This window comes from Eretmochelys imbricata, chromosome 9 (assembly GCF_965152235.1).
Source record: "Eretmochelys imbricata isolate rEreImb1 chromosome 9, rEreImb1.hap1, whole genome shotgun sequence".
Taxonomy (NCBI): Eukaryota; Metazoa; Chordata; order Testudines; family Cheloniidae; genus Eretmochelys; species Eretmochelys imbricata.
Genome location: NC_135580.1, coordinates 7,365,072 through 7,388,503, shown reverse-complemented (window position 1 = coordinate 7,388,503; position 23,432 = coordinate 7,365,072). Strand labels below are relative to the sequence as shown.

General features: G+C 63.5%; 1 protein-coding gene across 1 annotated transcript in view; it reads left to right on the top strand.

Annotated features, from left to right (window-relative positions):
• Positions 1-20,278, top strand: part of SLC12A9 (solute carrier family 12 member 9) — a 50,876-nt gene extending 30,598 nt beyond the window's left edge. Inside the window, exons 7-11 of the mRNA XM_077826580.1 lie at positions 1,736-1,860; positions 13,988-14,180; positions 17,332-17,506; positions 17,799-17,945; positions 19,485-20,278. Coding sequence (XP_077682706.1) covers positions 1,736-1,860; positions 13,988-14,180; positions 17,332-17,506; positions 17,799-17,945; positions 19,485-20,278 — 1,434 coding nt within the window. The remainder of the gene's footprint in view (positions 1-1,735; positions 1,861-13,987; positions 14,181-17,331; positions 17,507-17,798; positions 17,946-19,484) is intronic.
• The last annotated feature ends 3,154 nt before the right edge of the window (positions 20,279-23,432 follow it).

The following is a 23,432-nucleotide window of genomic DNA, read 5'->3' as shown; positions in this document are numbered from 1 at the left end:
AACGAGCTGAAATTCCCAATTGCTGAAATGGGTTGAATAATCTAAAGCGCCCCACGTGGAGTGGTTGCTGCGGGTCAGGCTGCACTGCTGGCTTCGCGGCTCAGAGCGGCTCCCGGCCGCACTGGGGTGGGGGTGGCTGGGGTGCAGCTCCCCAAGAGTGCAGCAGGCCCTCCCCGGGGGTGCGGGCACCAGCAGGCTCAGGATCATGGGGCTGCCGGTCACATCTCTTCAGTGCTTAGATCTAGCTCCCTCCATCCAGCTGAGGTGCCCCCCGCTTTACCCCAGGACTGGGCGTGGTCCGGATGCTCCCCTGCACGTCCCCTGCTTTACCGCAGAGCTGAGTGTGGCTTGCACACTCCCCTGCATGTCCCCCCTTTACCGCAGAGCTGAGTGTGGCTTGCACACTCCCCCCCCATGTCCCCCTTTTACCCCAGGGCTGGGCGTGGCCCGCACGCTCCCCTGCGCATCCCCACCTTTGCCCAGGCTGCTTGCTTCCCTCCTTTGCCCAGGGCCTTGGGAACAGGCCCATCCATTGTTCTCAGGGCAGGAGCCAGATTCAGTGAGCCCCCCCACCCCAGCCTCCGATCAGCTCTTCCCCCAGGACTCAGTCGAGATCCCGGCCCAGACGACCAGACGCACGCGGCCGGGCAGCCTCTGAGAAGCTGTTTCCTGGCTGACACACTGGGCTGGCTGTGACCCATGGCCCCGTGGACTCCCCATGTGCGGGCTCCGCTGCTGGGCTCAGCCCATTGGGACCCCCAGCGCAATGCAGCCCATGTGGGGACAGGTCTTCAGCCATGCCTGGGCTGATTTGGAGCCAGCTGGCCCGGCCCCCGTGGGAGAGGCTGTGGCCGTGACTTGGGGCGCCCAGGCCAGCTGCCCCAATAATGGACGTAGCAGTAATGGCTGGGTGGGTTTAGCTGTCGAATACATCAGGCTGGAAGGGGCCATTATTCCCCCCCCCCAAGCCCGGCCACACTGTGCCTGTCTCATGCCAGCGCCTCAGGCTGGGGTGCGGCCCTGGCACTGCTCCCCTCCCAGCAGGAAGATTTCAGCTGTTCAGTGGCTCTCTGGACCCACTTCCCCCAGGAAGGGCACTGGGGACAGCCTGCTGGGCTGGGCGCTGGCTCCCTGCCTCTGCTGCTTCGCTGCTCGGCTTCCCCGTGGCAGCCTCTGGCTTGGGAGGGGGGCCACTGAGAGCAGATCTGGCTCCCGCCCTATGCTGCTCCTCTCAGGGGGATGGCTCCGCGGTGACCCCCAGGGTGGAGGGGCTGGATTTCACTCCTGGGGCCCCCCGTGAGAGGTGAACGAGAAGGGCCAGCGTGGGGGGCATGGTGGGGCGCCGTGCCTGGGGTTGGGAGCCAGGTGAACGTGGTGCCAGTCTCTCCGTGCCGCACAGGTGGGCGCGGGAGGAGGGGGAGGTGCCCTGGGCAGAGATGCCAAGAGAGCCCATGGCAGGGGAGCTGGCATCCTAGCTTCCCTCAGAGGGCCATGGGGGCCCAGTATCTGGCTCAGCACTTTCAGAACCACTGGGGCAGGTCAGAGCTGGCGGTGCCCTTGGGGTTGCCCAATGCTGCCTCCTGCCCTGCTGCTGGATCCTGCCCTACTCTACCAGCCAGAGTAGCCTCCAGCCCTCTAAGGTGTGCGGGCTCCATTCGCCCAGCCCCGGGTGCCCTGTAGCTCAGCCCAGGGCTGTGCCAGCCAAGGGGGTGCCTGACACTCTTGTCTCTCCCAGCTGGTGCTGTTCTCCGGGAAGCTGAACACCATCGCCGCCATTGTGACCATCTTCTTCCTGCTGGTCTATGCCACCATTGACCTGGCCTGCCTGGCCCTCGAGTGGGCGTCAGCCCCCAACTTCAGGTACCTGGACCGGGGTGGGAGGTGGGGGGGAAAGAGGCTGTGGCAAGAAGACTGTCTGCTAGCGGGGTGTCCAGGAGCGGCTGGCACCAGCCATTGTGACACACTCACACCCCTGTGCCGTGCCCCGCCTGGTAACCCCTGACTCGCAATGCCACTAGTGCCCCCAGGCAGTGGGAGGCCAGGCTGGGCTGTTAATTATGTACCCCCCATCCCCCCCCAAACCCACCAGGAGGGAGGGCAGGCCTTTCCCCGCCAGCCGGCACTGGGTTAGAATCTGCCAGCCCCACATCCCCTCTCCCACCCCGCCACCCTTCCCCAGGCTGTGTGCGTGGAGAAACAGGTGGAGTGGAGGGATGGACTGGACGGGGCTTAGGTTTCCCTAGCCCTTGTTGGCAGCCGCTGCCACCTAAGTCCCCCCTCTTGGGTGCCCCGTGCTTGGCAGACGGGGGCAGGAGCTTGGCCAGCAAGCGACACGTACGCAGGGGTTGTGCGGGTCATGCTGTCTCCCCTCTGCCCCACCTCCCTGGGACTGGGGGGCAGAGATGCTCTCCTGGCTTGATCAGCCCTCCCCAGAGCAGGGATCTTAGCCTGCACCGAGGTATCAGAGGAGATTCCCCCCTGCTTCTCACTGATGAACCTCCCCCCTGCTGGGCGTGAACCGATCAATGTGAGCCCCCACCCCCAGCGCGGTGTGATCTCGTGGTGTTGGGGGTGGGGGGGCGCGTGTGATCAATCCTGCCCACCTCTAATCCCATCAAGCCGAGAACGGCGCTGGGTAATAAGCATTTATGAGGCTGGTTAAAAAGCTTTTGCCCTTGAGCAAATACCGTTTTTAGTCAGGGAAAAAACCAACCGCCCAATGGAAACACAAGCCCCGAGCGCGCCGGGTGATTGGTGAGAAATTTATGGCTCGCGTCCTGCTGCGCTCCTGGGGCAGCGTGCCAGGCAGGGCTGGAGCACGCCTTCCATTAGCGGTAATTAAACCGAGGGAGAGCCCAGCCTCCTTCCTGGAACAGCACGGCCGCCCGCTGCCCTGCCCCCCAGCAAAGGCAGGGCGCTGCCGGGGGGCAGCGGGGCCTGCTGAGGGGGAGGAAGGTGGCTGGGTGGTGAAGACCCAGACGGAGTCCTGGGCTCTGGCCCCATTCCCCTTGGTCCAGCCACTGCATCGCTCAGGGTTCACCCGTGCAACAGGGGTGGGTCCCCTTCTGCAGGGGAAGGGGCTAGAGGCTGATATGAGGACCCCATGGTTAGAGTCTAGGAGACCCAAAGGCGGCCCAGGGAGGGGGACGTCCTATCACAGGTCAGGGCAGAACCCAGCTCTGGTAAGCCTCAGAAAACGTCTTAACCACTAGCCTGCGCTGCCTCTCCCTACTGACATTCCCCTCCCCGCCCCCGTTAGCTGGTGCGTGCATCCAGGCTGGGAGCGTGTGGGGCAGGGACTCTCTCTCGATGGGCACGTGCAGAGCCTGGCATAATGGGGTCCTGACTGCGGTGGGGTTCTCCAGGTGCTAACTACCAGACCCGGCTGCTGGAGGGGAAGAGCAGGTGCTGCGCCTATGGGGTGGATGCCACAGGTTTCCCAGGCCTGGAGAAAATGGCACTTGAATTAGGAAGAGTCTAGTGAAAACGGCCCAGTCTCTGTCCGTTTTTTGTGCCAGGGCCCAGGGGTCACGTGCTGAAGTTAATGGCTGGGAGTGGCACAGCCCTCCAGAGGCCAGGGTTCCTGTGGTTGGCATGGCTCAGGCTATGGCGCCCCTGCCTGCAGGGGACCTGGGGCTGGGGGCTGGCACTTCTAAGGCACCCTGGTGTGGAGTGTGGGCAGGGCTCCGCGCGTCAGGCTGATCCTGTCTCACTCATCCTCGGTGTGGCACAGCCCGCATGGCCTGGTGCTTGCTGAGAGCTGCTCTCCCTGTCTTGCGCTGCCCAGCGTTAAATGGCAATGGCGCCAGCAGCCTGTCTGCACTGTGGCTCCCTGCATTGCCATTGCAATGGAGGGGCATTTGCAGGCATACTAAGGAGGAGCCTGCTGTGCCATGGGGACCCAGGTGAGGGGCCTGGCTGTGGGGGGCAGCACCTCAGTGGGTTCTCCCTGGGTACCTACTGTTTATGTCAGCGCTGATCTCAGCCACTTCACTCTGCACAAACCTGCGCTGTCCTCCCTGGGCCCGAAACCAGACCGCAGAGCGTCTCTCACTGCTGGGCAGAACCCCTGGGCCCAGAGCGGCCCCCACTCCCTGGAGAACAGCCACTGCCACCCTGGAGGAGACCATTGGTCCATCTGGTCTGGTATCCTGCCCCCGGGCCTGGTCTGTCCTGTTCAGTCCCCGGGGTATCTGAGCACCTTCCGGCAGCTCATGGAGCTAGGGGTGCCGTGGGGTGCCCTCACTGCCTCGCCGGGGTCATTCCTCTTTGTGCGGGCCATGCCCTGCGTGGGGAGGTTGGTCTGGGACCGGCCCCTGAGAAAGCCCTGAACTGATGAGCCTGACCCTGGTGGTGGAGAGTTCCTCTGGCCCGAGGAGCAGAGCTGCCGACCACGGTCCCAATCCAGAGCTCAAGGCTCTTCTGGATACCCTGGGCCCAGGGCATGGAGCGCCTTGACGGGGAGGAGCCGAGGCCTTGAGCGTGGCCCTGTTCTGCATGGGTGGGGTGGGCTTGCGGTAGCCTGTTGCCAAGGTGTTGCAGAGTGCTGGACTGGCTGGCGTTTGCTGAGGCCTCAGTGCCCAGGCCTGGCGCATGGCTGTCGTCCTGCTGAGAGGTGAGAATAACCGAGGTCGGGGCGTCGTCCGCGGTGGGACCGTCTCCCACTCAGCCGCAGAGGGGGGAGGTGTTACTCATGGATGCTGCTAGGCGAGAGCTCAGTGTCTTCCGGGAACCCAGCCGCCTCCTGACCCCAGGCTGACTCAGCCAGCTGCGGTCGTGCAGAGCAGACTGTGCCGTAGCTGCAAACTCTGCCGGGAGCTGTCCTCTGCCCACCCGCGTCCCCGCTAGCTGGCTTGGTTCAGCCGCTGTCAGGAGCTGAGCTTGGCTGAGCCCTGGGCCAGCCGAGTGACGGTGGGGCCCTGCGTGTCCCCTGGTCGTGGCTTTCCAAAGAGCCTCTGGGCTGCCCAAGGTCTTGATTCTCCTGCGGGATGAGGTGCCAGCCTTTGTCTGCCCCAGTGCTGCCTCGGCTGGAACGCCACCATCCCCGTGGGGCCAGGCTCCAGTGCAGGGCCCCAGAGCAGAGACAGGGCAGGTGACGGTGGCTTGGCCAGGGGTGGCAGGAAGCTGTGCCAGGCAGAGGGGACAGCGTGAGAAGATGCCCTGTGAGTTCCCGGGGCTGGGGCGAGAACGGAGAGCTGGCAGGGAGAGGTAGCCCCAGAGCCGGATGGTGGGGGCAGCCCTGAGCATGTGCTGAGGGGTGGGCGGCTGAGCTTGGTTAGAGTGGGGCTGGGGCTGGCCTGGCTAAAGGGCTCTCTGCCCGCCCCATCCAGCATCTCCCCCTCCCTCTGCATCGCTCTCCCCCTCCCCTGCCTCAATGCAGTATTCTCCCCCCCCTTCCCCACCGCTCAGCTCCCCCTCCTGCTCCTCGCCGACATGCGAAATAAAAAGGGGATTTTAATTACCTTTCAGCAAAAACAACAATTAGAGAAAATAACAGCTTCTGCGGGCCCGCCTCCTCTTTGCTCCCGTGCCGCGCCGGCTTGGGCGCCCTGGTCTGCTGGCACCCATCTGGCTGGCTCCGACTGCGTCTCGTAGTGGAGCTGCCCTGTGGGCCGGGGCTCTTCACCTGTTCTAGCCGCGCTCTGTCTCTCTCTCTCTTAAAGGTTAAGGGCCTGGGGAGCGGGTTCTGCTCCACGTTCGTGGCTCATGGATCCGGAGTGCAGGACGGCTCCATCAACGCTGTGCCTGCCGGGATCTCCCCTGCTTGGGGAGAGGCATGAAAGGGCGGGAGCCAGGGTGCCCAGGGGGGAGCCCGTCTGAGTCTGCAGCCAACCTGAACTGAGCTCTGAGCAGGTCAGCCTGCCCCACTCACCGCAGTGATGGCGTTCACTCTGAAACCTACTGGTGGCCATTCACATGGTGCTAGGGTGCCTTACTGCCCTGCTAGCAGAAGCTGTCAGCTCCATGCATATCCCCCAACCCCAGTGCCGTCCCCCACCTCCCACCATGCACTGACCTGTGGCTTGGATTGGAGACGCCCCAGCCTGTGCGTGCCTCCTCCAGCACCCCTAGGGTGAGGGGGCCGGAGGGCTGGGGAGCAAGTAGTGCGGGAGGAAAACTCAGCGCCCCCCAGAGGCGGCATGTCTCTTTCCAGCCAAGCAGCCAGGCCCCTCCCCTACCGATCCCCAGGGGCCAGGGTCACTGGCGTGGGATGGGGGGTGGGGGGGGTTGCCACGGCGTTTGGGGGGGCTGCGGCTGGAGCGACCTGGGGAGGGGGCCCCTTGGCAGCGCTGAGGCGGAGAGCAATTTTCGCAGCTGGCTGCATTAGCGCAGGCGGGGGCCTGCTGGAGATGGTAATTGCCGGCGCCGGGCCCTGCCTAATGGATGTTGTGATTAAGCTCTTATTATGGAGCGGAAGGTGGGAGGGGGTGGGTGGCGATTGTGGGGGGCGCGCGAGCAACTCATGGCTTTGGAGATGGAAGGAGAGAGCCTGGGGTTTCTCTGCACACCCCACCCCCCGCCCAGCTCCACTGGAACAGCAACCCACCCACTCCACGGCACTCACAGGCCCTGCCTCACATGGCCCCTTCCCCTCCCAAAGAGGTGCCACGGTCGGGGGGTGGGGTGGGGTGGGCCACTCAGCTGCCCCCCAGGCCCTCCCGCACCCCCAGCCACAGCCCCTTCTCTCCCCTCAGCTGACCTGAGCTCCCCACTCCAATGTAGCTTCCCCTCCGGGCACCTGCCCAAGAAGGGGGCGCTGCGCCCCCCAAAACTTCCCTGGGGTAGGGAAGTGTCCATCAGCCCCCTCTGGTAGAGGAGAGGGAGACTGAGGCAAAGGAAAGCTCAGGGTCACATGCCACAGCTATATGAGAACCCAGGAGTCCTGATTCCCAGACCCCGCCCGCCCCGCTCTAACCCACTACACCCTCCCCCACCTCTGAGAGCTGTGCACAGAACCCAGGAGTCCTGACTCCCAGGCACCCCCACTCTGCTCTAACCCACTACACCCTCCTCCCCTCTGAGAGCTGTGCACAGAACCCAGGAGTCCTGACTCCCAGGCACCCCCGTTCTAACCACTAACCCCTCCCAGAGCTCAGTATTACATGCCCATGCTGAGCAAATCCCCCACTTCCGTCCCGCCCCCCAGTGACGGGGCCAGGCAGGTGACAAATAGCTTTTACCTCCTCCCCACTGCAGCCACCTGTAGCTGCCCAGATGCCGAGCCTGTCCTCCAGCCCGCTGAGGGCCCTTGGGCTACTCCTTGGCTCAGTGTGAGTTGTGATCGCCTCTGGCCGGCCTCCCTTGCTCTCCAGGCCGGCTCAGTAGCCATCAGCTAGTCCCCAGCTGATGCCAGTCCCCGCCAACTCCCGGGGCCGTGGGCAGAGGAACAGGGGTGGGAACGCCTGGCCATGCCCTGCGCCCTGTGATCACAGCAGCCTGGCACCCAGCAAGCCCAGAGGGGGCCACTCCCGCCCGGTTGGGGCCACTTCATGCTGGCTCCTGCAGCCACAACACAGCCCTGGGTCAAGCCACCCGCTGGCTCTCCTGGGCTGGGCAAGGTGCAAGCAGGGGACGGGGACCGCTGCTGAGGCCAGCATGCTGCCTGGCCAGGGGGCAAGAGGCTGGCAGAATGAGGTGGTGGGTCCCAGTCCTGCCCCACTCAAGAGCGCCAGGGCGACCACAGCCAGCTCGGCACAAGCGGAACTGGCTTTGTAGCCCCCAGGCTGGCGGGTGCTCCTTCCGGCTGCTCCCTGCAGAGGGCGCTTGGCTGGCGGCACCCGCTCTGGAGGGAAAGGGAGGCCTTCAGGCGCGGGGCCACCGGTCCAGCCCCATTGACACCCTCCGTCTTTGGGAAATAAGGGGCTTTGCCTTCACTTTCCCTGGTTCTCCTTCTGGTCCTCAGTTCTCTCGGAAACATCCTCTCCCTTAATTTCCTGTCGCCCCCCTTCTGGGCCCCCCATGTGCCCCTCTCCCTCCCCACCTTGCCCTGCTCTGGATCCTGCAGCCTGGCCTTTCCTAGGAGGCTCCTCCTCTGGGCTTGCTGGAGCGCTGCTTGTGTTCCTGCCAGCCCCTCTCTCCTCCATTGCAGCTGCCCCGGGTAGCGGGCAGATGGCAGCAGCGCGCTCTGCCCATGCCACCCGCGGGCACCAGCAGCAGACTCCTGTGCTGGGCGGTTCTGCACAGTTTCCAGACCAGCTGCTCTGGGGAGGCCGGGCCTCCTGCCTCAGAGGCCACGGATCTGTCGTCACTCAGTGCCCGAGTGGGATTGCACTTGGTCGATCTGGCTTCAGCCTTGGCCCCCAGGGCCGTTGGTGGGGGTCCCGCTTTGCCATGGTCGGAAGGGGCGAGGAGGGGGGGGCGTTTTCCCCGCGTGCTCCCCGCCTTCCCAAGCCCTGAATTCGCCCCATGCTGAGCCGTGCGGCCGAGGGCAGGAACGGCCCCTGGAGGATCTGCTCCAGCGAGTGCCGCTCGCCGGGCGCGCCCGTGCCAGGGGTTGGCGCTGATTCAGCCTGCAGTCTGTTGGCGGCGCAGTGGGTAATGAATTGTTTATGACCCGTGCCTCGGCTTTGCAATGAGCTGAAACGTGTCAGATAATAAGTTGTTTATAAGCCGTAAATCTGGGGCACAATAAACCAAAGTCGGGTTGTTTAAGCATGAGTTGTGAGCTGATGCCCCATTGGGCTGGGCATTGATGATGAGTTGCGAGCTGGCGTCCCATTGGCTAGCGGTTCGGCGCCGAGGCACGGGCATGGCTTCCGTTGGGCGGCGAGCTGATGATGAGTCCTGAGCTGCGAGCCCACTGGGCAGCAGGTTGGTGATGCGTCGTGAGCGCCAGTCTCATTGGGTAATGGCTTGATGATGAGTTGTGAGCTGAAGTCCCGTTGGGTAATGAATTACGCGGAGACATATTTGCTTGGGAGAAGTAAATCTGGTCTGCACATTGTTGCCGAGTTGTGATTATATTGTACCACGCTCTGTAAATCACGGATAACGCCTTGATATACGGCGCCGAGAGCGGGTTGTAATTGAAACCAAATGCAGGCAACTCAGTGGCGCGGCGTCTCTCCAGCAGGGCCGCTTTGCTTCCCGCACAGAGCGAAGCCGGGCAGCGATGCCCAGGGTGCAGCGTAGCTGGCACTTTGGGATGCCCTGGAGCTTCCCTGCCGGAGCCGTCTCCACCTCCCTGGAGCTTCCCTGCCGGAGCCGTCTCCAGAACTCCAACTCACCACCATAATCATCCCCAAAGAGCTCTCGGGGTCTGCCAGTGGTAGGTGGCGTTTGTGACCTCACGGGCTGACCTAGGCTTGGGATCCCGGACTCCGGGGTTCTGATTCTGTCTTTGGACAAGTCACTCCCCGGCTTTGCCTCAGTTTGCCCACCTGTGAAATGGGGACGATGCTCTGTGCCCATCTCCCAGGTAGATTAGGGATGAAGAAGTTAATGGGTCCAAGCCTCATGGCAACGGGATTCCCAGCCTTTGGCATGATCGCTGGCTCCCTCCCTCTCTCACTCAGATGGGAGACGGGGGTCCCCTTGGTATCTCACTAGGGTGCCACTTCCTTCACCACCTGTGCACTGAGCTCCCCCAATGTGAGGAATTGCAAGCCCTGTGAGGGTTTCCTCGGCCAAACGCTGCCCTTTTGTTCAGCCCGGAAAGGAGATTCCCGAGAGGGAATGTGCCGCAGAGTTGTCCCCCTGCATGGTACGCTCCTGCTGCTTTAGGGCATGGCTCTGGCTCTGTGACCATGAATGGAGCACAGGTGCAGGCAAGAACATCTGTTGCAACAATGTGTATCTCTGATCATTCTAGACTGCAGTGTCTAAGGGCTAGACCCCAGCCTAGCGTCTGTTACTGCTCCCCAGTGCTCCTGGCAAATAGCTGGCCGTTATGGGGCAAGCAGCATAATGGGATGATGGGAAGCTGTTCTCGGGTGCGATCCCGGCGCTCACCCCTTACCCTGGGGCTAGGCAGAGGTCAGAGGAGGAGAAATCTCAGGGAGCCGGGGAGCAGCAGCAGGGCGAGAGGAGCTGGCCAGCTGCAGCTCATGCACATAGCCTGTTGCTGGGGGCGGCTGCTTCAGCCACACAAGGACACGTCAGGCATGTTCCCTCCAGGCCGCGGCTGTTCGCTGCTCTGCCCAGAGCAGCACTGGGCTCGTTTTCGCACAAAGAGCAATTAGCGGCTTCCGATGTAATTAGCTAACGATCAAGCAGCCTGACACATAAGGAGAGCGGGCTGCCTGGCTGCAGTCTCCTCTCCCAGCCCTACGCTTGCCGAACCACCCGCCCGATTCACGCAGGATGCTGGGCTCAGGCTTTGGGGGCAACGGCCCTGAGCACCCCTTCCTGTTCACTAGGACATGCTCAAACCCTCTCATGGGGAGCAGCCCCAGAGCTCGGGCCGGTGAGCAGGCAGAAGGGAGCCCCCAGTTCCCCAGCCTTTGGAAACCAGAGAGGTGGCCTGGCCCGGTGAGATCCGGCGTTTGCCCATAGATCTGAGTGCTGGGCGGGCAGGGCGCTGGGCTGGGCGTGGCCTGTGATCTGGTGAGATGTGAAGCAACAGGGTTAAAACTCAGAGGGGGCTAGTGGCAGTGGCCCAACTCTGCGCCCTCCCCCGGCAGACGCACACGTGTGCCCACATCCACACACGCATGTCTTCAGCGTCTCCCCAAAGGGGAGCTGGGCAGCTCTGCATGGAGGCACGGGAGCAGACAGGCTTGAGGAGCTCAGGATAGTTTCAGGTGTGTCTGGGTCCCGCTGGCCCAGCTGTCCAAGCACTAATTACTAAATGGATGGTAATTGACAGTCCCTGTCCCTCTCCAGTTTGCTGGGCACCGCAGCCAGCTGGGGAAGCCAAGAGGCCTCCATGAGAAGGAATTAATGATCCAGACACATTTTGAAGGAAAATAAGCCCCGAATTTGGCTTGACACAATCCTCCCCCTGAAGATCCGTGGGAAAACTGAGGCCTGGGGTCACACAGGGAGCCAGTGGCAGAGCTGGGAAGGGGCCTGTGATGAAGCAGGACTGTTCGTAACGTTTCCTTTGAATGTTGTGGGGGTGCCTCAGTTTCTTAAGTATCTAGGTGGTGGAATAAGGGTGTATGATTGTTGCAGAGCCCTAGAGGGCAGGTGTGTACAGGGGTCTGGACACAGAGAATGGCCGACACCCTGTTTCCTGGCAACTGATGGCCTGGCCCTTCCCCCCTGCAAGGTGAGAGCTAAAGGGTTGGAGAACAAAGGAATCAGGTGCCCTCCTGGCCCTGGAATGGGACAAAGCCCAGAGGAGGAGGGGCTGCAGAGAGTTTCAGTTTGGGGCTGGCTGGGGACAAGGAGTGAAGTGTAGACGTGGTTGTCTGGCTCCCTGCCCCCCAAAATGGACCCAGCTGAGGGGTCTTGTTCTCTGCACCTACAAGCTCTGTTTTAGACCATGTTCCTGTCATCTAATAAACCTCTGTTTTACTGGCTGGCTGAGAGTCACGGCTGACTGCGGAATTGGGGTGCAGGACCCTCTGGCTTTCCCAGGAGCCCCGCCTGAGCGGACTGGCTGGGGGAAGTGCACGGAGGGGCAGAGGAGGCTGAATGCTCCGAGGTCAGACCCAGGAAGCTGGAAGCTGTGTGAGCTGTGTGTCCTGCAGACAGGCTGCTCCCAGAGAGGAGACTTCCCCAGAGTCCTGCCTGGCTGCGTAGGGAGCAGTTCCAGAGCAGCACCCGGGGACTTCGTGACAGAGCCACGGGGCCTGATTCTCAGCCCCATGCCCCCTGCTCCAGCCCATGCTGTCTGGCCGTGGCGTGGGGCTGAGGCTAGGAGTCTCCCTCTTCTGTCAGCACCCTGCTGCCTGCCCCAGGGCTTCCCAGCCCCTCAGCCCAGAGCAGTGTGTCCCCTTGCAGATAGCTCCTCCTGGGCCCATCCTGCAGGGTGCTGGGTGCTTCCCCAGAGGCGCTGCCAGGCCTGCACCTGTAGCCTCCAGTGAGAGCAGAGGCAGTGCCGCAGAGCTCCGGATCGGGGCCCCTCAGCCTTGATTACGCGCGGGGAGCCTGGAGATGAAGGATAAAATGCCTTCCCCAATCGATCACTGCCGCTGTTATCAGACACCCGGCACCGGCTGTCCGCGGTGATTGGCAGGCCCCGGCGCTCCAAGTCACTGAATTCCCCTCACATCCTCCAGCCCTGCGTGCTCAGTGCTGCCCTTCACCCTGCCAGCAGGTGTCGGTGGGGGGCTGGTCCGGCTCCCATGCCCAGCCGCAAGGGGAAGGGACCCTGTGCCCGCCAGGAAGGAACGCTCCTGCCGTGGGGGCTGAGGAGCAGACCGTGCGCCAGCACGCCCCTGGGCAGCCTGTGCCCACCCACAGCCCCCCCGGAGGGAGAGGATGGGTCCGTCTGGCTGCGCGGCCTGGCCTGCTGAGACCCCAGCCCAAAGCTCCATGGTACGGGCAATCGGGGCTGCCCCCGGCTCCCCACCCCGGGGCGACACAGGTACTGCTGGGGTCGAGTGGCATGGTCCTGGCGGAGCGGGTCTTGGGACAGTCTGCTCCCCAAGTGGGCTGGTCCCCCTCGGCTAATGCAGCGTCCCCATGAGGTGCTGGGATGGGGGGTAGCTGGTATATAATCATAGAATATCAGGGTTGGAAGGGACCTCAGGAGGTCATCTAGTCCAACCCCCTGCTCAAAAGCAGGACCCATACCCAATTAAATCATCCCAGCCAGGGCTTTGTCAGGGCTTTGGCACTCTGGTACCATGGCACTTCCGGGTGTACACCTCCCCAGCACGCTTGCAATCAGGCGGGCCCTGGAGATGGGCCCTGGTTGAGGGCGGGAGGGACCTGGGGGAGCATGCATGTCACCTGCCAGCATCCTAAGAGTTAACATCCCAGCCGGCTCTTCTGCTGGGCTGGTGGGGGGAGCGTTTATGAGGATCGATTCCCCACTTAGCCGCAATCTCACTTTATTATTCACCTTTTTTCCCTTTAGAGCAGAAGCAACCCCCCCAACACACTGCCCCCGCCTCCCTCCCCTCTGGCCTTTGTCTCTGGTTTGCAGGGTTGTTGCTTGCGGCTGGGGGTGGGGAGCATCATTACCGGCCTTCCTTAAATCTTCCCAGGCAATCTCGCTCAGACAGCGGGTGAGATGAGTACTGGGTAATTAAGCCATATACGGGCCCCCCCAAGCTGAGCCCTGCGCCGGCCTTTTAATAACATGCACCATTGGAAATCCCAGCCCCTCTCGAGCGCCGGCCCCGGACTGGGGAACTGGATTTCTACTGGGCTCATCCCCAGGTCCGACCCCACCATCCCCCAAGTATGAAATTAAAACAACTAAGGATTGCCAGTGATAAAGCAGCCCATGAGAGCCTTTGGCCCATGCCTCCCATCCAGCCACTGCTGCGCTGGGGGGCCGGGGAGGGCTCTTCCCCATGGATGCTGAGTGGGGAGACAGCCAGGGTGTGGTCGGACTCAGGGCCCTGCTGGATGAAGGCAAGCGGCTGGCCAGCGTCTGTCCCGTTTTCACCAGCCAGAAGGCTGGGCTGGTGCCCGCTGGTGCCACGGAGCACGAGTGGCTCCTGCCATCGCAGGCAGCTGAGCTGTGACAGATTTGCCATGCCTGGCTGGTCGAGGTGGTGCCCGGCCTAGGAGGTCCATCCCACAGGCCCCAAGCGCTAGGTTTGGGATGGGGATTGGGAACCACCGGCTGTAAAGCCCGGCCCTGGCGTGGCCCTCTCCCGATGCCCCTTCCCAGAGGGGTCAGTCATGCTGGGTCCGGTTCTCCCCTTGGCTGCTCTCCTGGGGGAAAGATTCCCCCCCCCACCCCTGCACAAGTCCCCAGTTGGATTAGAACCAGCCCGACCCCGAGGCTACCCCTGCCTGAGCCCTCTCCCTGCCCCTGCTGACTAGCCCTGGGCTCCCTCTCGCTAGCCGAGGAGCCAGGTGCCTGCACGGCTCCCGGCTCCTGTTGCCCGCGCTGAGGACCCATCTCTGCTGTCCCCTGCAGGCCCACGTTCCAGTACTTCACCTGGCACACCTGCGTGCTGGGCATTCTGGGCTGCGGGGTCATGATGTTCCTCATCAGCCCCATCTACGCCTCGGCCAGCATGGCCTTCATGCTGCTGCTTCTGCTGGCCCTGCACTACCTGTCCCCGAGCAGCAGCTGGGGCTACATCAGCCAGGCCCTCATCTTCCACCAGGTAAGCGTGGGCGCCTCCCCCGGTTAGGTTAGCTGGGCCTGCCCCCTCCCAGGTGTCTCCCTCCCTGCTGGGGATCAGGGGCACCTTCCTCCCCCACCTTGCCGCCTTGGGAGTCCCGGCTCCCTGCTCGTTCAGAGCAATCCCCTGCCCCGGCGCAGCCTGGGCCTGGCCCCATTCCCCAGCGCTGGGCTCACGCTCCCAGCGGCCTCCCCAGCCCCGGGGCAGGAGCCACTTCGCCCGGCCAGCCTGTCATTTCGAGGCATCAGATCACCGCTGAAAACTCCCATTAGAGCTTAACGGACGCTGCGCGGAGCACCGGGGCGGCGTTCGGGAGCTCACTCCTCATTGCCGTTCCGCCGGGCGGTGTGAATGGAACGGGAGCGGGGGGTCTCCTCTCACTGACACGGGTGTAAATCCGGGGGGACCCTGTGGGGTCAGTGGGGCTGCTCCAGAGTCACACGCTTCAGGGAATGGCCAGCTGCCTTTGATGGCAGGTGGTGTCCTAGCAGCGGGCACCATCCTAGCAGCGGGCACTGTCCCCGGTGGGAGCCACACCCAGAGGCCGATCGCAATCTCACATTACTCCACAGGCCTTGGCGGTGTCACTCCTGATGACGCCAGTGTGAGATCAGTCGGGCTCCTAGTCTGTGGGGCTCAGGGAGCTGGCTGGGCGGGGTGAACGTGGCTCAGGCAAGGGTATTTAGGTTCCTAATTTCCATTGAAAGCAATGGCGTGAGGCTTGGAGGAGCTGGGCTGTGCCGTTTGCATTGCTCTGGCCCCGGGGCACCGCTCACACCCCCCAGGAGTGAGGGGGAGAGCAGGGAAAGCCACTAAGGCTCACTAGAAGTGAGTGGGGGCAGGTGCCTGCCTTCCCCCCTGGCATGGAGGGACCCAGAGCCCTGGCCTCTGCAGGGGACTAAAGCCACCCATACCCGCAGCACATGGTGTGAGCCGCGCCTGTGCTCTGGGGGTGTCCCTGGGGTGGGGGTGGAGGAGCTGCCACCAGTGGGGTGCTGAGTTACAGAGAATCAGGATGTTGTTTTCTTGGGGCTGAAAGGAATGGGGGGGGGGGGGTGTAAAATGTGGGGGAGGGGCTGGACAACTTCCAGCATAGGAGGAAGCAAGCTCCTGACCTGCTTCAGCCCGACCTACCTAGCACCTCCCCCTCCCCAGGTGCATCCTGTCCTTCTCCCCCCTCCCCCCCCATGCAGCAATCTTGTCCATTTCATCCCAAAGCTCACGGGTCCCCAGGATCAGAGCTACGCCCCCAGCTATGGGACAGGCCCTTTGCTGGGCCAGACCCCAGACTCCCCCGGGTCTCACTTCGGGGGAGGCCACACACCTCCATAGCCTGGACCACTGGGGCTCCAGCCCTCCTGCTTCACCCTGTGAGCTCCGTCCAGAGAGTCCAGCTGAGACGGACCCTGGTAGAGACTTGTCCACCCTGTAGGGATTAACGCACTAGGTGCCACAAGTACTCCTTTTCTTTTTGTATTTGCAGTGACGCTCAGTGTCAAAAACCGTCAGGTTTATCAGTCAGTTGGTCGCAGCCTGGGAAGTCCTTAGATGAGCTCAGAGAACTGAAGGTTAAAGCATAGTCCAAGCCCATCCTGGTTAGCCCAGAGCCCAGTCAAGCTGTAATGAACTCCATGTTCAGACTTTGTCTCTCTCTCTCTCACTCTGACCTCCAGGGGCAGTTCCCAGGTGAGAGGCCCGACTCTTTCCAACAGCCAACTCCGATCCCTCCACCTCACTCCTTCCCAGTTCTTTGTTCTCGAGCTGGGGGATTTTGCTCAGTTTCCCTGCTAAGCGGTGGGGAAACCCCTCTCCCTCTGGGCATCAGTTGCCAGGTGTCAATGTCCTGGTGGCTGGATTTGCCACGATCTTCTCAGATTTTCCACTCAGATGGGGTCAGCCTCGGTCAGTCCTTTTAAGGATCCATTCAGGCTCAGACGGGTGACATTCATACCCATGTCTCTCTCTCAGCCTGCCCTGAGAGCAAACGGTTCCTTTTCCCCGGCCACTGGGTAGCCATGCGAAATACAGGAGAAACTGAGGCACACATGGGGTCATAAAAATGTCACAGTAAATTCCCACTTCATCACACAAACTTTCTGGAAGTCAGTGCCTACGAGAGCCTCACCTCTGAAATGCAGCCACCTCTGGGGTAGAACATGGCAGCTATCTACCATGCAGCCATTTAAGGCAGGAAGCAAAAAAGACTTTGCAAGGGGAGACCAGTGGCGAGCAGGGCTCAGGAGCTGTATGAAATCCAGCTGGGGGGTCCTGTAACAAACAGGCAAAGGGCCAAGCTGCCCAGGCCCGGGCCCCCGCGTCCTTGGGGCTGGTGTGAAGCGGTGATGGGCTCCTAGGCGTGCCACAGACAGGCCCTGGCAGTGGGGTAGCACCCGCACTGAGCTAGGCACTGCCCACAGGCAGAAACAACAGCTCCCGCCATCCCTGGTGTGGCTGGGGGCTGCTTGGCAGGCTGCAGAGATAGCGCTACCCGCAGGGGCTGGGCCTTGAGTGGTGGGACACTCCCGTTTGGCCAGACCCTGCCAGTTGGGCTCGCCCAGTCACCCCTTGGAACTGGGGTCCAGTGGGAGTTAGGCACCAAAACCCCTTTCAGGAGCTGGACCTCAGGCCCCTGGTGGCTCTTCACCAAGCCCCTCCTTGGGGCAGAATCATTCTGGCCATGGGGTGCCCATAACTGTCTGCAGCCTCCTTGGGGTGGGGGGGTCTCCTAGGGCCTTGCAGAGGGACTCTCACCTCCCCAGGGGGTGATGCCTGAGGCTGTCTGCGCCCGTGGGGCAGTGTGTGCCCTAGTGTAGACGGGGCTTGGCGGCTGGTGGGACTTGGCGGGGAAGACGCTGCAGCCCCACCTTCCCCAGCGCTCACCCCACCCTGGCACAGGGCAGATACTGCCCCACTGGAATGGCACTGGCTCCCAATGGACCCCAGAGCTGAGTCGGCCCCTGTTCCTTGTGCCGGGGTGAGTGGGAGGGGTAGGGGGCAGCTGGGTGCGGAGGTGCCTATGTCAGGTACACAGACCATGCCAGGCTCCCTTCAGGCCGGCCAAGGGCTAACGAGATGCCATTGAATCTGGGGGGAGTCTATCCGCCCTGACTCTCCGCTCTGCCCCTGCCGCCAGGTCCGAAAGTACCTGCTGATGCTGGACGTCCGTAAGGAGCACGTCAAGTTCTGGCGCCCCCAGATGCTGCTGATGGTGCAGAACCCCCGGTCCAGCATCCAGCTGATCAGCTTCATCAACGACCTGAAGAAGAGCGGCCTGTACGTGCTGGGCCACGTGGAGCTGGCGGAGTTAGGTGAGAGCAGGGCCTGCTGCCCGGGCCCCCATGGCACAGAGGGGCTGGCACACGGGGGCTGCCGTGGTGACAGAGCAAACCCCGGGCAATCCAGGCCGTAGGGGAGCAGAGCTCAGGGGCTGGGGGTGACGCCAGGTGGCGGGGCTGGGGGTGACGCTCTTGCAAGAGGGAGGACACCTCGGACCTGAGCTCCCCCCGGGTGTGGGGCCTGGGGCTGGCAGCTCAGGGAAGGGGGCTGTTCTCACCACCAGGCTCAGCGCACAGGGGCTGACGCTGCCCCGTCTCTCCCCAGACTCCCTGCCCTCCGACCCCCTGCAGACTCACGCCGACTCCTGGCTCCTGCTGGTCGACAGGCTGAACGTCAAAGCCTTCGTGAATCTCACGCTGGCCAACTCGGTGAGACACGGCGTCCAGCAGCTGCTCTTCATCTCCGGCCTGGGTGAGTCCCCACCCACCTCGCGGATGCCGCTCGCCACCTGCAGCCCCCCCCGGCCGCGTGGCCTGTGCTGGGCTCTGCGGGAGGGGGGCCCATGGCCCAGCCATCAGGGTTACCTCCTGCTGGTGCCTCTCCTGGCAGCTGTGGGGATGGGGCAGAGATGCGTGCCTGAACTGCCATGCCTGCTCCCTGCTCAGGGCAGCCGTGGGCCCTGGGCCAGTGTAGCCTGGGATTGCCCATGTTCCCCCCCTGCCCTCAGCCCCGTCCTGAGCTGGGGGGACACTCTGTGTGTGGGTGTCACACCAGCCACCCCAGCTCTCCCCTGCCAGGTGGTGGGAGCCGGTGGCGACAGAAAGCTCGGGCAGGACATGGCTTCGCTCCCCCTGGGAGGCCAGCTGGCTCATCCCCCCTCCTCTCTGGGAGAGCTGGAGCTGACGACCCCTCCTTGCCCAGGGCATGGTGCTCAGCCGGGGCAGAGCGCGAGGGCTGGTGTCACAGACCCACAGGATCGGGGCCATGGGCCCAGCTTCGGAACAGTCTCTGGGAGGCCTCCTGCAGCGGGCCAGACCCCCAAGGGGGTCTCATCTTCCTCCAGGGTGAGCCGCACGGCTTCACCGCCTCCTTAGGCTGGGCCTGGGCCTGCAGCCCCCCTGCTTCCCACGTGAGCTCGGCTCAGCCAGCCCCACTGAGGCAGAGCCCTGAGGGAGACCTGTACAAAGTCAGGGGGCAACGCAGCCCTCCGCCAGCACCCAGCGCTGGTACCCAGACGGGTTTATTAGTCAAAGGACACAGCACAGGGCGGCCTTGGTGAGCCCAGAGAAAAGACGGTTACAGCCTGGCCCATCCTGGTCAGCCATTGCCCCAGCCCTCCCGCCAGTGACCTCTCTGTGTCCCCGTTCAGGTGCGAGCCCAGACAGCTCCCCACACTTAACTTCCATCTCGTCCCCCATCCTCCAGCCTTTGTTCCCCAGCTGGGCAAACACGGCTTGGCGTTGGTATCAAAATCCCAGTGATTGGGCTTGCCATTGTCTTCTCAAAACGCTCCATGATATGGGGCCCAGGCCCCAGACAGCCAAAAGCCATGAGTCTCTGAGCCTCTGCAGAGACCAAACAGCCCTTTCTTCCCCCTAAATAGCCCTGCAGCATATAGGGGAAACTGAGGCACACATCAGCTTGGTAACAATATTACAGCAAATCCCCACCTCCTCACTCCTGGCTCCGGAGGTTCAATAGTCCCTGGCTCTGCACAGTAGGGCAAAGCCGTGGTGCAGCGAACTGCAGCTGCCAGGTGCTGAGTCAGCAAGGCAGGCAGAAGGTGGCCCGGTGGGCCATTGCCAGCCTCAGTGCTGCTCTCAGGGCAGGCCGGCCGGCAGCACAGAGTACCTAGAGCCCGAGGGGCTGCCCCCAAGCACTGCAGGGCACAGATGCGCTGGCCCCGCGCCCCCAGGCTGGGCTGGGACACCGGGAGCGCTCAGTTGGCAGGGTGATGTCTGTGAGCAGCCAGCCCCAGCAACTAACTTTGGGCCGCGCTCTGTCTCGCAGGTGGCATGCGGCCCAACACCATCGTGCTGGGCTTCTACGACGGCACGGTGCCACAGGACAGGCTGGCGCGGCACCCGGCCTTCGAGGGCAGCGAGGAGACGGCGCTGCTGAGCTTCCCACCAGTGCGGGGGCCCACGGCGCCCAGGAGGCTGTCGCCCCAGGAGTACGTGGCCGTGGTGGCCGACGCGGTGAAGATGCTACGGAACGTGATGCTGGCTCGCTCCTTCGAGCACTTCGACAAGGCGCGGGCGCCCGCCATCGACGTCTGGCCCCTCAACCTGCTGCGCCCAGACAGCGCCCGCTACGCCGACACCTGCAGCCTCTTCCTGCTGCAGATGGCCTGCGTGCTCAGCATGGCGCGCTCCTGGCGCCGCGCCCAGCTCCGCCTCTTCCTGTGCGTGGAGACCGGGGCCAGGACCCGCGGGCAGGAGGACAAGCTGCGCCAGCTGCTGAAGGAGCTGCGCATCCAGGCTGCCATCCACATGGTGCCCTGGGACGCCGTGGTGGCCCTGCACTGGCAGAAGCAGCAGGAGCAGCGGGCCAGGCCGGTGGAGGCAACCATGAACTTCCCTGGCAATGCCACCTGCATCTCCGACGAGTACCTGAAAGCAGCCAACAGGCTGATCCTGGAGCAGAGCCCCTCGCCCACCATCCGCTTCCTCTACCTGCCCCGGCCCCCCGCCGACACCAGCCTCTACCCCAGCTACCTGCACCAGCTGGAGCTGCTCACCCGGGACCTGGGCCCCACCCTGCTGGTACACGGCATCAGCGCCGTCACCAGCACCGAGCTCTAGCCCAGCCCGGCCCCCAAGCCTGGCACAGCAAGGGGCAAGGGGACTGCGGCACTGGGACCGGGCTGGCTCAGCACCTCCCTGTCTGGATTCTCCGACAGAGAATCCCCCGAGCTCTCCCCCCATGCTGCCCTCACCCGGGGACTCCCTACACACACCCCGCGCTCACTCAGGTCTCCTGCACCCCCACTGCTGCTCTGCCAGCTGGGCACCCTCCCGATGGGTGATTGCTAGTCATGCCCTGTCCTGGCTGGTGTGAGTGGCTGGCTAGGTGTGAGTGGCTGGCTAATTGCCGGGACTTGGACTGCTCCGCAGGTTCCCGGCCGTCAGGCCTCTCCTAACCCAACCTCTGCAGCCCCACAGCACCCGGCCTGTGGCTGCAGCCCCTTCCCTTGCTCCTGGCCCTGCTGGTGCGGTGTGGGGACGAGGCCCTGGCAATCCCACGAGCCAAAGCACCCGCAGCGGTCACTCTGCTAACGCCCAGCAGAGCGGCCGGGATGGGGGCTCCGGACACCTGGGTTCTCGTCCTGACACCGACTGTGGGCAAGTTGTTGAACTGCTCCGTGCCCCTGCTGGAGAACCGGTCAGCCCCCGAGAAGCTTGGGCAGCAGCAGTGACGGGCACGGAGACTCCGGCCGGCCCTGGTGGTGAACGGCCGGTTGTCATGAGACACGAGGAGCACGTGACGAGCGCCTTGGAGTCTGTGTTCCCTGGCGGGCTGGGATCTAGGGGGGGCGTGGAGTCGAACAAGACCCCGGCAGGTGCAATGGCCCTAGCCCAGCGTGGACGACGGGCAGGGCCCATGTCCTGAAGCTGCCAGTAACTTAAATTGAACTGAACCGTGTTACTGAAATAAATCTGCCATGGGAGGCTCCAGGCAGAGCCCTGGCCTTGGTTATTGAGTCTCTGGGTTTGATGTTGTCCCCACGTCTCCAGCTGTCCCCCACACTAGCCTGGCGGGTGCCCCAGTGCAGGATGCGCCCACCCGCACCTGAGCCCGCCCTGTTTGCTGTAGGCATCCCAGGAAAGGAGAGTTTGCAAGGGGATAATGTAGCTTTGGAAGTGGTCCCGGGGAGCTTCTGCCAGGCCTGAGAGGCAGCCTGGGAGAAAGCGCCAAGGTGGGCGATGGAGGCTGGCAGCATGGGCTGATGGGAGGCGAGCATCAGGGAGAGCTGATGAGGCGGGTGGACCAGGAATGCAAAGACAAGCAGGTTGTGTGCGCGGCGCTGGAGGGGGGAGCGAAGAGAGGGTTGACGTGGCCCCAGTGCCGGGCTAGGGGAGAGCGTTCTGAATGGAGATGGAGGGGGGGCGTTTGCCAAGGCTGGAGCGAAGGAGGCGGCCATAAGGGAGGCGTACGCGGGGACAGCCGGGCCAAGAGCCGCTGTGCAGAAGGAATCAGCAGGGGTTGGACCCAGCCGGGCTGTGAGGGGCTAGAGAGTTGAGTGACGGGCAGGGTGGTGGGGCTGGAGGAAGGCTTGGGAGGGGAGATTAGGAGCTCCGGTTGAGCCTTGTCAAGACAGGCTGAAATCTTAGTCTGCACAGGAGACTGGCCCGGAGGGGTGGGGAAGCTGGAAGACCTCAGCATGGCGATGAGGGGAGCATTTGTCTTTGTGGATGAGATCACCTGGCGCTAAGGTGTGCAGGGAGAAGAGGTTCCAGGAGCGAGCCCTGGGGAGCCCCCACAGAGCACTGGCGGAGGGGTGAGAGGATCCTCCCAGGGGGACACTGAGGCAGCGATCAGAGGACAGTGGCGGGAGCCCAGGGAAGACGAGACGTGGAGAAGAGGAGCATGGCCGGCGGTGTTGAAGGCCGGGGAGGTAGCTGGAGGGCTGGTTCTAGCTTTGGCCAGGAAGAGGTTGTTGGAGCCTGGCGTGGGGTGGGGTGAACCTGTAGCTGCGTTCAAAGAGCTCAGCAAGGAAAGGGAGCTGGGGCGGCATTGGAAGAGGCATGTGGGGCCAAGGGTGGGTTTTCTGAAGCATGGCTGTACGGTGAGGGGCAAGCCGGGGGGGAGATCTGGAGTGGGGTCGGCTGTGAGAGCAGGGGTGGAGGCGGTGGAGGGCTGGCGGGGCAGACCACGCAGTGGGGAGGGCGGAAGAGGGACAGGTGGAGGAGAGCGAAGCATGGAGAGACACCACGGTACCGCTGGGGGCCAGGCCAGCTTACGACGCCGGTGATCTGGGTGTGAAGGGCTGAGGGGTGAAGTGCAGGTGGGGGGTGGAGGGGGGCCATAGTGACAGACAGAGCCAAGTGGGGGAAAGACCTGGACAAGTGAAAGGCCGTTCTGGAGGGTGGAAGTGTTGAACCAGGGCTGCAGTGGGGAGGGTGAGGAAGGGGGCGGCTGGAAGGGCCGGAAAGGAGGTGGGAGGAAGGCAGGGAAGGGATGGGGCAGGAGGAGGCAGATGGGGGACCTAGATCTGTGGGGGGGAGGGGAAGAGGGGCAGGTAGAGCTGGTGGCAATTGCAGAGGGGCCGTTACTGAGCTCTCCAGCCATAGCTAAGGCAGGAGACTCCTGGCTGCAGCTGGGGAGGGCACGGCCTTGCCCCATGGGGGCTCTGCTGTGCCCCATAAGGATGGCCCCAGCTTGGGCGGTGCAGCCTCTCATCTGGAGAGCCCCCCGATGGAGCATGAACTGCCTTTTTGGGCCCACGCTGCCACCCTGCTGCCGGGGGGCAGGGCTGTTCCCCTGAAGTCACTGCAGCAGTGGGTCCAGCTTAGCCAGGAGGCCCTGCCCCTTTGAGCCAGTTCCTGGGGTGCAGAGAGCTCCCCACTGGGCGATGTTGCTGGAAGTGCAGCGTGCACGCTCCTGCCCTGGCTGTCCCCCACCCCGTCGCTCCAGCCGGATGGGCCCGGTTAGCTGATGCCAACCTCTCAGTGTCCCAGCAGCACTGGGGCACCCGGAGAGGAGCATCCTGGGCCTCCCCTCCGCTCCCGACGCGCTCGTCACTCTGGCGCGTCTCTCCAGCTGCCCCAGACCAGGCGCCACGTTGACATGCCTGGGCCCCCCAACATGCATCATCCAGCTCCTGCCTCAGTGCAGCCACCTCTGGTGTGGAGCACCTCGGCTCTCGAACAGCGCAGTCTCATGGTTGGAAAATCAGGAGTAAGCTATGGCCATACACATCACAGACCCTGGTACCATGAACCCTCTCCAGCAGCA